Genomic DNA, 16,296 nt, shown 5'->3' with positions numbered 1-16,296 from the left:
CTCTGCCTACCTGTGATCTCTGTCAAATAAATAAATAAAATCTTTAAAAAAAAAAAGTAAAATAGAAAAACAGAGGAGAAAATAAAGAAAAAGAAGAAGAAAACTTAAACAAGTTCAGCACAGCTATGCCAGGTACCAGCTACTTGGTCCACATTGATTACTTCATTTTAGCTTCCTAACAACCCTGAAATTTTGGTATTTCTCTATCCAACTTAAAAGGCACACAACGTCAGTTTCCTGACTTTGATAATGTACTATAGTTGTGTGAGATCCATTTAGGGAATTAGGCTGATAGGTATACAAGACCCTTTGTACTTTTTTTTTTTTTAACAACTTCTTACAAGTATATAACTATTTTAAAATAAAAAGTTAAAATAAGTGGTTCACATGGTAGCATAGGAAGACACTGAACTCATCTACTTCCACAGATACACCAAATCTTCAGCTCCATATAGAACAACTTTCTCTGAAAATGATCTGAAAAGGACCTGAACAGCTCCTCCACAATGAAGGACAGAAAGGCTATATCAAGGGCAACTGGCTAGCTCAGTCAACAGAGAATGCAACTCTTGATCATGGGGTTGTGAATTCAAGCCCCACACTGGGTGTATAGATTACTTCAAAAAAAATCTTAAAGGGTGTCTGGGTGGCTTAGTCGCTAAGCACCTGCCTTAGGCTCAGGTCATGATCCTAGGGCCTGGGTTCAAGCCCTGCATCGGGCTCCTGGCTCAGCATGAAGCCTACTTTCCCCCCTCCCTCTGCTTGTGCTCCCTCTCTCGCTGTGTCTCTCCCTGTCAAAATAAATAAAATCTTAATAAGATAAAATAAAATAAAATCTTAAAACAAACAAAACAAAACAAAAACAGGTTACAGCAAGATGGGTAGGAGAGGTAGAGATGAAGTGTCACCAAAAATCCTACCCTCCAGTGTGGCAACCCACAAGCAGGAGAGAATTACATAAATATGGACTATATCCCAGAGAAGCAAGGGGTTTAAGCCCCATATCAGGTACTCCCATACTTGGGATCTGTACCAGAGAGATGAGCCCCCAAAATGTCTGGCTTTGAAAACCAAAAGGATTCACATCCAGGAGAACCAAAAGGCTCTAGAAAACAGACTCCACTCTTAAAGGGCTCATGGATAGATTTACCCATCTTGGGACCCATCAAAAGCAGCAGGTTGAAAAGGACTTAGACCTTATATGAAGGAGATTCATTGGCCAATCTTAAAGCATCTGCTGGAGTGGCTGGGATTTATTTGAACTCTCTCTGGGGATGGAGATGCTGGCAGGTGCCATTTTTGCCCTCTCCCTCTACCTTACTAGTGCTGCTTGCCCTGTGGCCCTACTTTGCTAAACCCAGCAGACAGGCATGCTCTGACCTTGTGCTACCACATGGCCCTGCTTCACTGAACTCAGCAAGTGGGCTATCCAGCAAGGTATTCCCTTAAAGCTTCATCCCAGTATATCCAGTGGATAGTATTATCCTGGCCCATCCCTCCTTTATGGCCCTGCCAAAGCTGTTCACACAAGCAACACCCCTTGAATGTTGGCTCTGGTGGCCAGGGGGCTTGCATTTCTCGGCCCCATGGGGCTGAAATAATGAGAGAGGCAGTCATGGCTAGGCTACTGCCCCCAGGACACTGCACAGACAGCGAAGTGAAACACATCCCATGTTCCTGTGACCACTCCTTTAAGACTGGGAGGGATAGAAGTTATACTTAATACACAGAAACAAAGACAGTGGTGCCTGAGTGTCTCAGTCAGTTAAACCTCTGACTCTTGATTTCTGCTTAGGTTATGATTTCTGGGTTGTGAGACTGAGCCCTGTGTGGGGCTCCATGCTCAGCAGGAAGCCTGCTTGAGATGCTATCTTTCCCTCTCCCTTTCCCCCTCTCAAGTAAATAAACAAATCTTTAAAAGAAGATGAAACAAAGACAGAGAATGAAGCAAAATAATGAAAAAGGAGTATGTTCCAAGTAAGAAAACATGATAAAATTCCATTAATTAATTTACCTGATAAAGAGTTCAAAGTAATGGCCATTAAAGATGCTCACTGATCTAAGAAGAATGGGTGAACACGGTAAGAATGTCAACAAAGAGGGAAAATATAAGGAAGTACTGAACAGAAGTCACGAAGCTGAAGAATGCAATAAATGAACTGAAAAAATGCACAAGACGGGTTCAACAACAAACTAGATGAAGCAGAAGAAAAGATCAGTGACCTAGAAGATGGGATAGTGAAGTGCAAAATAAAATAGAAGCCCAAAACAAAACAGAAAAAATGGTTTTTTAAAAGTGACGATATCTTAAGGGACCTACAAAACAACATCAAGTGGAATGACAGTTGTATTACAGTGGTCCCAGAAGGAGAAAAGAGAAATAGGGATAGAAAACTTATTTGAAGAAATAATGACCAAAAATTAGGGAAGGAAACAGAATTGCAGACATAGAAGCCCAGGACCAGACAGTTTCGCTGGTGAATTCTATCAAACATTCAAATAAGATTTAAATATCTGTCCTTCAAAACTCTTCCAAAAAAACTGAAGAGGAGGGGATACTTTCAAATCCTATTTATTTACTTATTATTATTTTTTTAAAATTAAAGCTATCAGTATACCCAATGTGGGGCTCAAACTCAGGATTCCAAGATCATCTCATGCTCTTCCAACTCAGCCAGGTCGGTATCCCCCATACTCATTTTATAAAGCCAGCATTACCCTAATACCAAAAACAGACAAGACACCACACATACAAAAAGGAAAATTACAGACCAATATCCCTGATGAAAACAGATGCAAAAATCCTCCACAAAATATTAGTAAATTAAATTCAACACTACATTAAAAAGGTCATATATTATGATTGAGCAGGATTTAATCCAGGGATGCAAGGATGGTTTGACACTTGCAAATAAACCAATGTTATATGCCACATCAAGAAAATGATCATTTAATCATCTAAATAGATGCAGAAAAAACATTTGAAAAAATTCAACATCCATTTATAATAAAAACTCTCAAAAAAGTCATTATAGTGAATGTACCTCAAAATAAAGGCCCATATGTAACAAGCCCACAGCAAACATACTCAATGGTAAAATGCTGAAAACCTCCTTTAACAATTAGGAACAAGACAAGGATGCCCACTCTTGCCCCTTTTATTCAACACAGTATCGGAAGTCTAGAGCAATTAGGCAAGAAAAAGAAATTAAAAAGCATCTAAACTGGAAAGGAAGAAGTGAAAGTGTCATTATTTGTGGACAACAGGACTTTTTATATAGAAAATGCTGTAAGACTTTACAAAAAAAAACCTATTAGAATAAACAAACTCAGTAAAGTTACAGGATACAAAATCAACATATAATATTATGTTTTTAATACTGTAACAACAAACTATCAGAAAGAGAAATTTAGAAAATTACATTTACGATTGCACCAAAAAGAATAAAATACCTAGGAATAAATTTCACCAAGCAGGTAAAAGAACTGTATGAAAGCTGTAAGACACCGATGAACTAAACTGAAGAACACACAAATGGAAAAGATATTCCATGCTCATGGATTTGAAGAATTAATATTGTTAAGATATCCATATTATTCAAAGCAATCTATAGATTCAGTGGAATTCCTATCAAAATTCCAATGACATTTTTCACAGAAATAGAACAAAGAATCCTAAAATTTTATGGAACCACATAAGATCCCAAAGAGCTAAAGCAATCTTGGGAAAGAATAAAGTTGGAAGCATCACACTTCCTGATTTCAAATTATATAATGTTATAATAATCAAAACAGTGGCACAAAAACAGACATAAGGATAAATGGAACAGAATAAAGAGCTCAGGAAAAAACCCCACATGTATATGGCTGATTAATTTATGACAAAGGAAGCAAGAATATACAATGGGGAAAAGACAGTTTCTTTAATAAATGGTATTGGGAAAACTGGACAGCCACAAGCAAAAAAAAAAAAAAAAGAAAAAGAAACTGTACCATTGTCTTATGCCATACATAAATTAACTCAAACTGAAGTAAAGACTTGAATACAAGACCAGAAACCACAGAATTCCTAGAAGAAAACATGGGTGGTAGGCTCATTGACATTCTTCTTGGCAGTACTTTTTTTTTTTTTGTAACTGATTCCCAAGGCAATGGGAACAAAAGCAAATATAAACAAAAGGGACTACATCAAACTAAAAACCTTCTGCACAGCAAAGGAAACCATCAATAAAATAAAAAGGCAACCTCCTAAATGGGACAATGTATCTGCAAATCATATATTGAGTAAGGAGTTAATAGCCAAAATAGATAAAGAACTCCTATAACTCAATACAAAAGTACAGTCAATAAAAAAATAGGTATAAGTTCTAAATAGAAATTTTTCCAAAGAAGACACACAGATGGCCAAAAGTCACATGAAAAAAATGATCAACATCATTTATTATCAGAGAAATACAAATCAAAACCACAATAAGGTATCATCTCAAACCTGTAGTAATGGCTATTTTCAAGAAGACAGAAAAGAACAAGTGCTGGTGAGGATACAGAGAAAAGGGAACTTCTGGGCATTATTGGTGGGAATGTAGATCACTGCAGGCACTATGAGGGTATGGAGGAAACTATGGAGTTTCCTCAAGAAACCAGAAAGAGAACTACCATATGATCCAGCAATTCTACTTCCACATATTTATGTGAAGCAAATTAAAACATTAATCAGAAAAGATATGTGCACTCCTATGTTCACTACAGTATTGTTCACAATAGCCAAGATGCTAAAAGGCATCCATGGATGGGTGGATGGGGGTGGATGGATGGATAAAATGTGGCATATATATAGTGGAATACTATTTGGCCCTACAAAAGAATGAAATCTTGCCATTTGTGACAACATGAATGGACCCTGACACTATAACGCTAAGTGTACTAAGTGAGACAGAGGAAGACAAATACCATATGATTTCACTTATATGTGAAAAGAACAAAACAAAACAAAAAAGAACAAACAAAACAAATATAATTAAACTCATACACGAAAAGAGCACGCTAGTGGTTGCCAGAGGTAAGGGGGTATGTGATGTGAGTGAAATGGAAGAAGGGGGTCAAGAAGTACAAACTTCCAACCATAAAATAAATAAGTCATGGGGATACAATGTACACCATGGTGACCAGAGTCAGTAATATTATACTGCATATTATTTAACTTCATAGGGCGAAGGGGTAAACAATCCTTATTGTGGTGATTGTTTCACAATGTGTGGAGGTATCAAATCATTGTATTGTACACCTAAATATGTTACAATGTCAATTACATATCAATAAAAACAAATTAAAATAAAAACTGAGGCACAGAGGTTAAAGTATCTGCTTTAAGGTCACACTGTTAGAGAATAAAAATTAAGCACAAATATATGATGCAGAAATAGTGATTAATAAAAATCAATTCTTTCAACTTAGATTCTATTCAGAAACATGTAACCACCTGCTACGTAAACGCTACAGTCACTGCTTTAAAGGAAGGCATAGTCTAGCAGATCTCCACTTATCAAGCATCTACTACACAGAATCTAGAGGCAAAGGTAAAAAAAAAAAAAATTAAAACATAATTCTTATTCTCAAAGAAAAAATAAAAAGCTTAAAAGCTTCCAATCCTATCTCTAGGAATATATATAAACAGGTGAGCACATACATATACACATTCAGCTCGCTATAGTCCAAGGACTGATTTTCCAATTTGTGGAGTGCCTTCACAAAAAAGAAACATACTCTAAATTTCCCATTTACTTATGAGATCTAAAAAATGAGGTGGGAGGCACCTGGCTGGGTCAGTTGGTAGAGCATGTAACTCTTGATCTTGGGGTCATGAGTTCGAGCCCCACATTGAGCATAGAGTTTACTTAAGAAAATAAAGGGGGTATTTAAATAAATAAATAAATAAATAAAAACTAAAAGTGAGGTAGAAAAGGTAAACTATTAACTAAAACTAAATTTAACATCTCACAGCTTTTGATGCCAGTCCACAGTGTATCTTTCCTCTGACCGCTCGTTTAAGTTTACTTTGTATGACGTACTTTAGCACTCAGGTATACATTATTTTTTTGCTGTTAGCTAATTATTTTTTTCTCTCCATTTGTATTTTGAGCTCATTAAGAGCTGTAGTTCCTTTCCAACCCTATCTTTCAAAGCAAATAGCTGGTAATGAATCAATGCTGGTTGACTTGTACTCTGCCAATCATATGTTATTTCCATAAAAATTAGCTACAATATTTATAGGAGGCAGAAATTGATTAAATTTAACCGTCAGTTATAGGTTTATTGGATAGAAAGTAGAAGACATTTTACCAGATACCATATAACCCTAATACATTAAAAGATAATGCTGTATGTCACAAATTAGTACTACAGCTAAATAGCTTCACGATCTGCCTCTACCAGTTTCTTTTTTAAAAAACGGCTCTTCCAACTATTGAATATTTTGCTTTTCTAAAGGAAGATGACACCTGTTTGACAACTTTACTTCTATAAGAAATGGTTTTCTTTTTCTTTTTTTTTTTAAGGTTATTTATTTATTTATTTGACAGAGATCACAAGTAGGCAGAGAGGCAGGCAGAGAGAGAGAGAGAGAGAGAGAGAGAGGAGGAAGCAGGCCCCCTGCTGAGCAGGGAGCCCAATGCAGGGCTTGATCCCAGGACCCTGGGACCATGACCTGAGCCGAAGGCAGAAGCTTAACCCACTGAGCCACCCAGACACCCTAAGAAATGGTTTTCTAATTACTTTCAGCATATTATGACTAATCCTAAATTTAAACATTTTGCCTGATGACACAAAATTCAAGAGATCTAGGTCTGAATTTTTCCTTTCTTGTTTAATCAACAAGTAGAAAAGTACATAGAACACATAGAAAACTCTTACTTAAAGGGAGGCTCCTAAATATTAATGACTCAAATGATGCAGATCAAATATAGGCCTGATCCTGCTAGGTTTTAAACTATAAGTTTTTTAAATTTTTCCAGTTTATTAGTTAGCATTCTTTAATCTTCCTAATCCATATTTAACAAAGTTATTTCAGAATTCATCAGTACCATTAACAAAAGTTTACCCACATACATATATAATTACATATACATAATTTTAATACCCAAATTGACTTCCTTATAAAAAGTTTTCTGTCTTGCTGGTGAATGTGTTCCTGTCTTTATGTTATGTTTGAACTTTGATTTGATATAAAACTACTTTGAATTATGGCAGCAATGTAATTTATAATGCTATTTTTCTCCTGTCCTCTTCCTATAGGGAAAGAACATGAAACCCAGAAGCTCAGCACATGAATTCAGAGCAGCTCTTCCTGCCCTAAAACGTCTTAGCATTCTGAGAAAATTAATGAACCCAGAAAAACCTCTTTTAAGAAGTAGGATTCAAGGAACTATAAATCTTTCACATTAATCTCATAATTCTAAGGGCCAAGCATCTTGTCCAATGGCATCCCATCATACTCCTCCAATCCCAGGTCTCACTGTCTGTGTTCTGTGAAGGAGGGTTACAGTTTTGAATTGTTTGTACCCTTTATAAAGACTACACTGTGTACATTTACAGAGCAAGGTCACATTAATCTCATAATTCTTTCAAAACTTCAGAAGAGATTTTTGGAATTCTGTCATCTCTGAGCTTATACATATACATGTATATTTAATGATTTTACTTATTTATTTGACAGAGGAACACAAGCAGTAGGAGCAGCAGAGAGGGAGATGCAGGCTCCCCGCTGAGCAGGAAGCCTGATATGGGGTTCGATCCTAGGACCCTGACTGGGATCAGGATCTGAGCCGAAGGCAGATGCTTAACCAACTAAGACACCCAGGCACCCCTCTGAGCTTACAATTAATTAACCAAATTAAAAATTCTTCATGAGATAAGGAAAGGAATGAAAATGAACCAAAAGAGCAAGAACCTAGATAAGTATTTTTTGTAGATGAAAGACTTCTCTGAAGAAATCAGTGACATACATGTAAATTACCAAATCCTGTTTAAGTAGTAAATCAGATATCCTGAGGGTTAGACTTGGCCTTAAAGGTGGGCAGCTACCTATGCCCAAAAATCTGCAGGACTCTTCCTAAAAATTTTGAGTGGTGAAGAGAGTCCCGAAGGTAAGAGAACCATGAGGTTGGGTTGGGCTCCTTCAGAGCTCTGAGGGGAACATCGACCTAGTACTTGTACCCTAAATCAGAAGTGCTAAGACCGATTTAGTTTATTATAAATATGGCTTACAGTACCTCTGTAGGGTGAAAAACTATGTTATCTAGTTTATAATCTCCATGAATCAAATTTTCTTCATTGTCATTATCTGGCAAGTTTTTCATTAGCCAATCAGATAGTTGGTTCATAGCAGGGATGTCCTGATGAGCTGCAGCTCGATATTGCTCTGTCCAGGTTGATACCTAAAGATATACAAATAAGAAAAATTAAAGAGCTGAAAGTAGAAGATCCAGCAATTCTAAAATTAAAATAAAATTTGATTTTGTCAAATTTGGTCTTATTCTTAAATGCTCAAGACAGATGCCTATAAGTGACATTCACATGAGCCCAGAACATCTAAATCTTTCTCCTGTCTAGTTCATTTTACCAATCTAGATTTTTATCAGGAAAAAAAATACTGGCATAGGAATAAAAAAAATGGGTTCTAGTCTTTATTCTGCAATTATTTTGTGGAAGAAAAAAAGAATGCACACAAACACATACACACAAATAAATAGGCATAGGAGATTTCTGGAAAGGTCACAAGAAACAAGTAATCACTGAAAAAGGAAATATGGGGGCTAGAAGAACAGAGGTTTTTACTTTTCATTTTAGTACCTTTTCTTATTACCCACAGAATCTTCTAAATGTATTTTGGGTATAAGGAATGTGAAGACTTTTCATTATTCTTAGAATTACATGGAAACAAATCAAACTATTCTCAAAATCTTCCATCAACTGAGATCATATTATTTATCAGCTTAAGAGTTCTCTCCACATTCCCCAAGGATTCTCTGTTCAACTTAGTGCAGTAAAGACCTTCATCTCTGGAATCATATAGACATGGACATAAATTATGTCTAAGCCACTTATTCATATATTATTTGATATCTATTAGCCTCAGATTCCTCATCTACAAAATGGGGGTTATAATACTTGTGTCTTAGGGTTGCTACAAAGATTTAAAAAGAGTAGATCAGTAACTCACCTACCATGGGACCTGGCATACAGTGAGTACTCTATAAATCTTGGTTTCTGGCTCTCTTCAGTCAGAAGAGACATATATTAAAAAAATGGGAAAAGTCCTATAGATATCTGGTCTAGCTGTCCCTTTGGTTTTAAATGTTCACCATCTTTCCCCTATCACTCTAGATTTTCTATCTCCTTATACACAAAATGCAAGACATATCTCTCCCACAAAGCTTTCTCTACCTAAGAAAAGATGCACTGACATCTACCCTCTGAATGGAACAGCTCTTATCATCAGCACCAAATCACTTACTACTAGATCATATACTCCTTTATTCTATTTTCAAGTTTCATGTAAATGAGATTCATGTACAGGTCTCTCAAAAAATGACCGAAAGTTCCTTTAGGGGAAGAACTTATTTCTGTTTTCTTGACATTTAACATGGTACTCAGCAAGTATTAAACACATGGTTGTGCTTAATAGATATCTTAACTTAAAAGGGAAACTGTATGGAAAATATATTGATAAATTAAATGAAGAGGCTGAAAAGCTTCAAATTTGCATTCATGTACAAATTTGTTAGTTATAGAGGCTTAGGCTGAAAAAAAGGTGATCTAAAAATATAAAATTATTTTTTGCTAACAAGCCGATATAAAGGCTGAAGTTACATCCAAGTTTCAGGAAAGTATAAAATAGGTTTTTATTTTGACTAATAATATTTTTTTTTTTTAAGATTTTATTTATTTGTCAGAGCGAGTGAGAGCGAGCACAGGCAGACAGAGTGGAAGGCAGAGTCAGACGGAGAAGCAGGCTCCCTGCGGAGCAAGGAGCCCGATGTGGGACTCGATCCCAGGACGCTGGGATCATGACCTGAGCCGAAGGTAGCTGCTTAACCAACTGAGCCACCCAGGCGTCCCATTAATAATAAATATTGTTTCCAAGAACTTGACAGAAGGAGCTCTTTTTTTAATAAACATTTATATATTTTATTTATTTATTTGAGAGAGAGAGAGAGTGAAGAGCACAAGCAGGGGGAGCAGCAGGCAGAGGGAGAGCAGAGCCCTGAGCAGGGAGCACTATGCGGGACTGGATCCCAGGACCCTGGGGTCATGACCTGAGCCAAAGGCAGATGCCATCTGAGCCACTCAGGTGCCCCTAAAAGGAGCTCTTTATATGGATGTATTACCTGTCTTTTGCAGTATCCAGCACCTCTACCGTATCCTTCCAGCTGCAATGACTGTACATTTAAGGAATGTAAGTGAGCCAAGGTTTCTATCATGGCCACATATATGGCTGAGCGTTCTGCTGGGCTAACTCCAGGAATTGTAAAATCACGAAAGATTCGACCCTACGGAAACCATTACAACAAATAATTTAAGACAAAATAAAATTTTTCCTACCAATTATTTGCTGTGTCATAATTCCGCATTGCCTATGAAAAAAAATCAGGATAACAGTTTGCAACCAAAAGCAATTCTTTGTAGAATATGCTAGAAAAGCATTCCTTTGGGAAACATGTTCAGTAGAATATATGTGCCAAAGGAAAAATACAAGGACATTCCAAGTTGAACTTAAAGGACAAAAACTATTCTCAAGTTACATTTTGCAAAGAAAAAATTTTTTAAACACTTTGCATTTATTGTTCTTAGTGGATTGATTTCCTATTTGTCCTTTTCTTCCCTCCAACCATCTGGAGAGTTTGGTTATTGCCATTACATATAGCTCTTTATTGCCATCTAGAGGAAAATTAAAGAATAAGTTAACACACTCTAGCAACTAAATTTGTTCCTGGTCTATTTCACCCCACCCACATTGCCTGTGTTTAAATCAAAACAAACGTTTAGGCCCTTACTACTAATTACCTAAATGTTAATTAATAAACTATCATTTATTAACATCTAATTTCATAATCAAAAACAAAAGTAAAAATAAAGTAAGATTAAGTGTTAATTTACCTGCACATGGTCCATCACATAAAATTCTGTTCCAATGACAGAAGGATCACTGCAGTATAATAAAGGCTTCGGAACGGGGAATCCAACTGAAAACAAAGCTTTCTGGACTTTAAATTCTCTATCAATCTAAATAGAATGATGGGTTATTAAAAATCAGAAACAGAAATTTAGTTTTTAAAAAATTTAGTTATTTTTTAGTAATCTCTATACCCACCATGAGGCTCAAACTCATGACCCCAAGATCAATAGTTGTGTGTTCTTCCAACTGAGCTGGCCACGTGCCCCAGAAACACAGATGTATAATAACTATTCGCAAGCTTACATTAAGGCTAGAAATCAAGTTTTAAATTTTTTTTTAAAGTTTTTATTTATTTATTTACTTGACAGACAGAGATCGCAAATAGGCAGAGAGACAGGCAGAGGGGGAGAGAGAGGGAAGCAGACTCCCCGCTGAGCAGAGAGCCCGATGCAGGACTCGATCCCAGGACCCTGGGATCATGACCTGAGCCGAAGGCGGAGGCTTTAACCCACTGAGCCACCCAGGCGCCCCAGAAATCAAGTTTTAAACAGTATCAACAAATGGCCTAGAGGATAAAGATTTCCTTAAAAGTAGTCTTAGTGCAATTATTACAATTATAAATGAGGCCAGCATGTAAAAAACCCCTGATAATTAGGTTAAAGGACAGAAACATGCATAGGGCTTAATCTTGGCTCTGTTAATATGAAGGTGACAGTTCCTGATCACAGTATTTCACAGAGTATCATAAAAATAATCCTTCATTTTCAGCAGTTCCCTGCTTGCTCATTGGCTTACTCTTTCTCTCCCTTTCTTTCTCGCATCTTCCAAGGGGACTCAGCAAGTCTCTATTGTGATGCTCTGGCACAGTCAGCTATAGGGTGCTACGGGAGGGCAGTGAGTGCTGGTAGAAGGGAAAAACCGCTAGCTCCTGAAGATCAAGAAAGGTACTTGTTTTTAAAGCAGTGGGAGGGGAATCCTTCCTGGTACCCAAGGCTACCATGGAACTCAGGATAACCGGGGGAAAGGAGGCAATGAGATGCAAACTAGTACTGAAGCAGGAACCCAAATAAGATAGAAGGGCCTCCTCAACCAGGAGAGATATATGGGTCTATCATTCAGGGCCTGAGGACACAGCTCATAGCAGAGCTGTGATGCTGACTCATCTGTTCCAGACTAACACCCTCCTTTCTTTCTTTTTTTAAAAATTTATTTATTTTAGATAGGTGGGGGGAGAGGGAGATTCTTAAGCAGACTCCTTGCTAAGCTCAGAGGGCAGAATCTGACATGGGACTCATCTCTGAGCTTTAGCTCACAACCTGAGCTGAAACCATGAGTCCAATGCTCAACTGACTGCGCACCACCTAGGCGCCATGGTAACTAATCACTTCTAAGGAGGAGAAACCATGAAGCTGACTTTGACAGCAGGGATAAAGCAGCAGTTAATAAAGATTAACTAGAGGAAGGACATGACTAATCTGTGACCAAGGTGAGAGAAGTCAGTGGAACCAAAGGTTATGAAAGAAGTATTTGTAATCACCCTGGTGCTGGGTATAAAGACAAAAGGGTTAGGGAGTCATAAAGTGGATGGCAGTGTGAGAATATTGTTTTTTTCAGCGCAGACTTAGAAAAAAACAAAGGGAGTCGAAGCCAACTAAGCCAGATCTTTGGCGCAGCCTTAGAAAAAACAAAGGTAGTTGAAGCCAACTAAGTCAGATCTTTGGGCTGAAAGCATTACGTTATTTTCTGTCTTCTGGTAGAATGTTATCAAGAAGAGAGACAAAGAGAGCTGTTTATGGGGGCATAAATTTCTGGGCATAGGTAGGGATTTTCCTTCAGCCTTACCAAGTTGAGACTTAATAAAAGTTACCCAACTTTTTTATAATCTTAAGCATCCAAGTTACTTCAAATTTCTTGGATACGGAACCAAGAAAGCCAGAATATGCATTTTTCCATTAATGTAATCTTTAGCCTATCCTCCAATGCTCCTAACCCAGTCAGCTGGGCCTAGGAAATACCTATTACACATGGTTACAATAATAACCTATATATGCACAGTGCTCTTAATGTTCTCTAGGAATTTTCTTTTCTTTCTTTATTTACTTCAAATAGAGATCACAAGTAGGCAGAAAGTCAGGCTGAGAGAGACAGAGGGGAAAGCATGCTCCCCGCTGAGCAGAAAGTCCAATGTGGGGCTTAATCCCAGGATCCTGAGATCATGACCTGAGCCAAAGGCAGAGGCTTAACCCAGTGAGCCACCCAGGCATTTCTAGGACTTGGATTTCTGTGCTCACCTGTTTTCAACTATAAAATTCTACAGATAATAGCTAGTTTCTGAAAACAGATTAAATTTTTAACAAATCTTTTTAAATTATCATGAAGCCTAATATTTAGAGAATACTATAAAATGATATTCAAAAAAATTTTTTTAGCAAAAGATCAGTGAATTGTCAGAGCAAATATATTAAGATACGTCAGTGAGTAGATATTGTTATAAGATATAATTTTTAAAACATAATTAAAATATGTAACCAAAGAACATGTCAAATGAGCAGCACTGAAAATATCCACTAGATGACTGCATATCTAGCCAATTGTGAGGAAGGAATCAAATCCACAAGAAGACTGGGTATTGCTCAAGATTAATGACCTAAAAACAGCCTCAGATTTCAACCTCAAGTCCTTTTTAAAAATAACAAGGGATACAACTCAAGTGAAATTTTTATCTAAGAAATAAAATATCTATTATTTAATAGTCATGAGATGAATTTTAAAAGCAATTTAAATTATTTTTCTATAAATAATAAGCACTTATTTGTCAACAAAGAATTATTGTACTTGTATACCATACCTTATGTGCTTTAGGAAGAAGTGAACCAGGTGGTTTTTTTCTGAGTACATATGCTCGAAAGCCCTTCCGGAGATAAAAGGTTGGATTGGATTGTCCTGATCTAGATAAGAGTAAACGTCATTTACAAAGATATTTTCCTTTTTTTTTTTAAATATATATTCCTTCTTCCCCCAATCCTACCAAAATGTCAAAACAAACACAAAATAAAAATAAATCAATTTCAGTGCTGGGAAACCAAGAGGGGTGCTACCAGTGCTCAAAACATTAGCTTTTGGATGATATTAAAGATGGCAGCACAGTGGCAGGTGGACAATCTGTAACCCACACAGGTAGAAGAGAAGACCTCACTCCCTGCCTGCAAATCATGAATTTTATAAGTATCCCTAGAATAATGCTGAGATCTAAGTAAAGAAAGGCTAGGAAAGAAAATTAATTAAAATTAATTAAAGAATGGTGGGATAGGGTTCATGTCCCCTCATCTGCAGATGCTTTACCAAGGTTGTACACAGGTGTAGCTCTCCACAATGGGAACTGTGGCAAGCGAGGCCTCAGGGTGGACACCTGGGCCAGGGAAGTACAACAGTGCTCCAGGTAACTCACACATACCAGGGCACCGGCGTTCCCTGCCAGGTGAGCAGAAATTCTCACATGAACTAAAAATAAACTCCAGATACCAAAACCATTCAACTTACACCTTCATTTCCAATATGGCCAGTTTAGAATTACCCAGCTTTTGAAGACTCCAACAGCATGAGAAGGAGGATTTAACTAAATAATGAAAAGAATCAATACCTGATATGTGCTGTAATATGGATGGACTTTGAAAACCTGATGCTAAGTGAAAAAGGCCAGCCACAAAAGCCACATATTATATAATTCCACTTCTATGAAATGTTCAGAGTATATAAATCCGTAGCGACAGAAAGTAGATTAATGGCTGCTAAGGGATGGGAGGAGGAGAAAATTGGGAAGTAAGGGTTTTTTGGGGGGTGACAGAAAAGTTCTGGCACTAGATAGTGGTGCTGGTTGCACAACATTGTGAATATATGAAAACCCACTAAACTGCAACCTTTTAAAAATTTTTATTTATTAAAGATTTTTACTTATTCATTTGAGAGAGAGCACACACAAGCAGGTGGAGCAGCAGGCTGAGGGAGCAGCAGGAGAGGGAGAAGCAGGTTGAGCAGAAAGCCCACCATGGGGCTTGATCTTAGGACCCCAGGATCATGACCAGAGACAAAGGCAGACACTTAACCAACTGAGCAACCCAGGCACCCCTAAACTGTACACTTTAAAATAATTCAAATTTTAAATTTTATGTAAGATAAATCTTAACTTTAAAAAAAATCCCAACGTCGCTATACTTAAATAGAAAAATAAATTAAAAAATACGTATTTCTCTTGGGGGAAAAAAAAAAAAACCTCACCAAACTGAAAGCTTTTCCTCTATATACATATCTATGATGTTTCTACAAAAGACCCCCCCAAAATGCAGAAGCCCATCTTGGGAAGATTATCACCAACACTGTGTACACATAGTAATGGCTACATTTAACCACTGTAAGCATCAGGCCACCATATAGTCTAGAAACCACAGATGGTATCAATACTGTAAGAATCATCAATAAGCCAATAGCTATCACTATTGTTTAGGACTCAGACAAGACAGGTCGTGCTTAAAGAAATAGGTTGATCTATAACCAAAGAGGTGGCACCTTTGATTGACAGCTCAGGTTCTAAGAAATGAGGCCACATAGGGGAGGATGGCTGTCAACCTGGTTTAGAAGGAGCCGCTGCCTCTAGTAACAATCCTCTGGACACGGCTCCCAGCATCCTAACAAGGGACATGAGCAAGAACTTGCTACACTTAGGGAAGCCCAAAGTATCCTACCAGATACTTACAGTTTATTTCCAGGCCCTCCAGTTCAGATACAGTCTATCAATTAGATATTATTTCTACCAGAAGTAATGTTGCCTGGAAACACAGTTGACATGCCACCTTTACCAAATTATCAGAGTAACTGAGCTAGAAAGTTAACTTGATTTGTCCATAGAAAAGGTTTTTTTAACCCTTTCTTCACATCTTACCAGAGACATCTCAGACCCGTGAGGTCATCCTGGTGGGTGGTTTTAGCTGCATCTCCAAATTTCAGAAACTTAGAAATTCCTACAGGATTCTCCTTTTCAATAGAAAGAAATTGGAAAAAAGCATCAATCCTGATAAGGGCGTTACTTATGTTCACAGCTATGTAGGCAGCCATCTTGTCCCTAGTCG

At 37.3% G+C, this 16,296-nt stretch overlaps 1 protein-coding gene across 3 annotated transcripts in view; it reads right to left on the bottom strand.

Annotated features, from left to right (window-relative positions):
- The window catches only part of ACAD11 (acyl-CoA dehydrogenase family member 11), a 93,311-nt gene that overhangs the window by 73,592 nt on the left and 3,423 nt on the right, over nucleotides 1-16,296 (bottom strand). Inside the window, exons 2-6 of one of the 3 annotated variants that reach the window (XM_045088913.1) lie at nucleotides 16,110-16,201; nucleotides 14,022-14,121; nucleotides 11,155-11,280; nucleotides 10,386-10,547; nucleotides 8,268-8,432 (exon numbers count right to left, since the gene is read on the bottom strand). In XM_045088913.1, coding sequence (XP_044944848.1) covers nucleotides 8,268-8,432; nucleotides 10,386-10,547; nucleotides 11,155-11,169 — 342 coding nt within the window. In that variant the 5' untranslated portion in view covers nucleotides 11,170-11,280; nucleotides 14,022-14,121; nucleotides 16,110-16,201. The remainder of the gene's footprint in view (nucleotides 1-8,267; nucleotides 8,433-10,385; nucleotides 10,548-11,154; nucleotides 11,281-14,021; nucleotides 14,122-16,109; nucleotides 16,202-16,296) is intronic. The other 2 variants (XM_004762499.3, XM_045088912.1) reach the window with 2 other exon arrangements.

Source organism: Mustela putorius, unplaced genomic scaffold, assembly GCF_011764305.1.
Source record: "Mustela putorius furo isolate JIRA1106 unplaced genomic scaffold, ASM1176430v1.1 tig00003834_pilon_pilon_pilon, whole genome shotgun sequence".
Taxonomy (NCBI): domain Eukaryota; kingdom Metazoa; phylum Chordata; class Mammalia; order Carnivora; family Mustelidae; genus Mustela; species Mustela putorius.
This window is presented reverse-complemented; position numbering and strand designations above follow the sequence as displayed.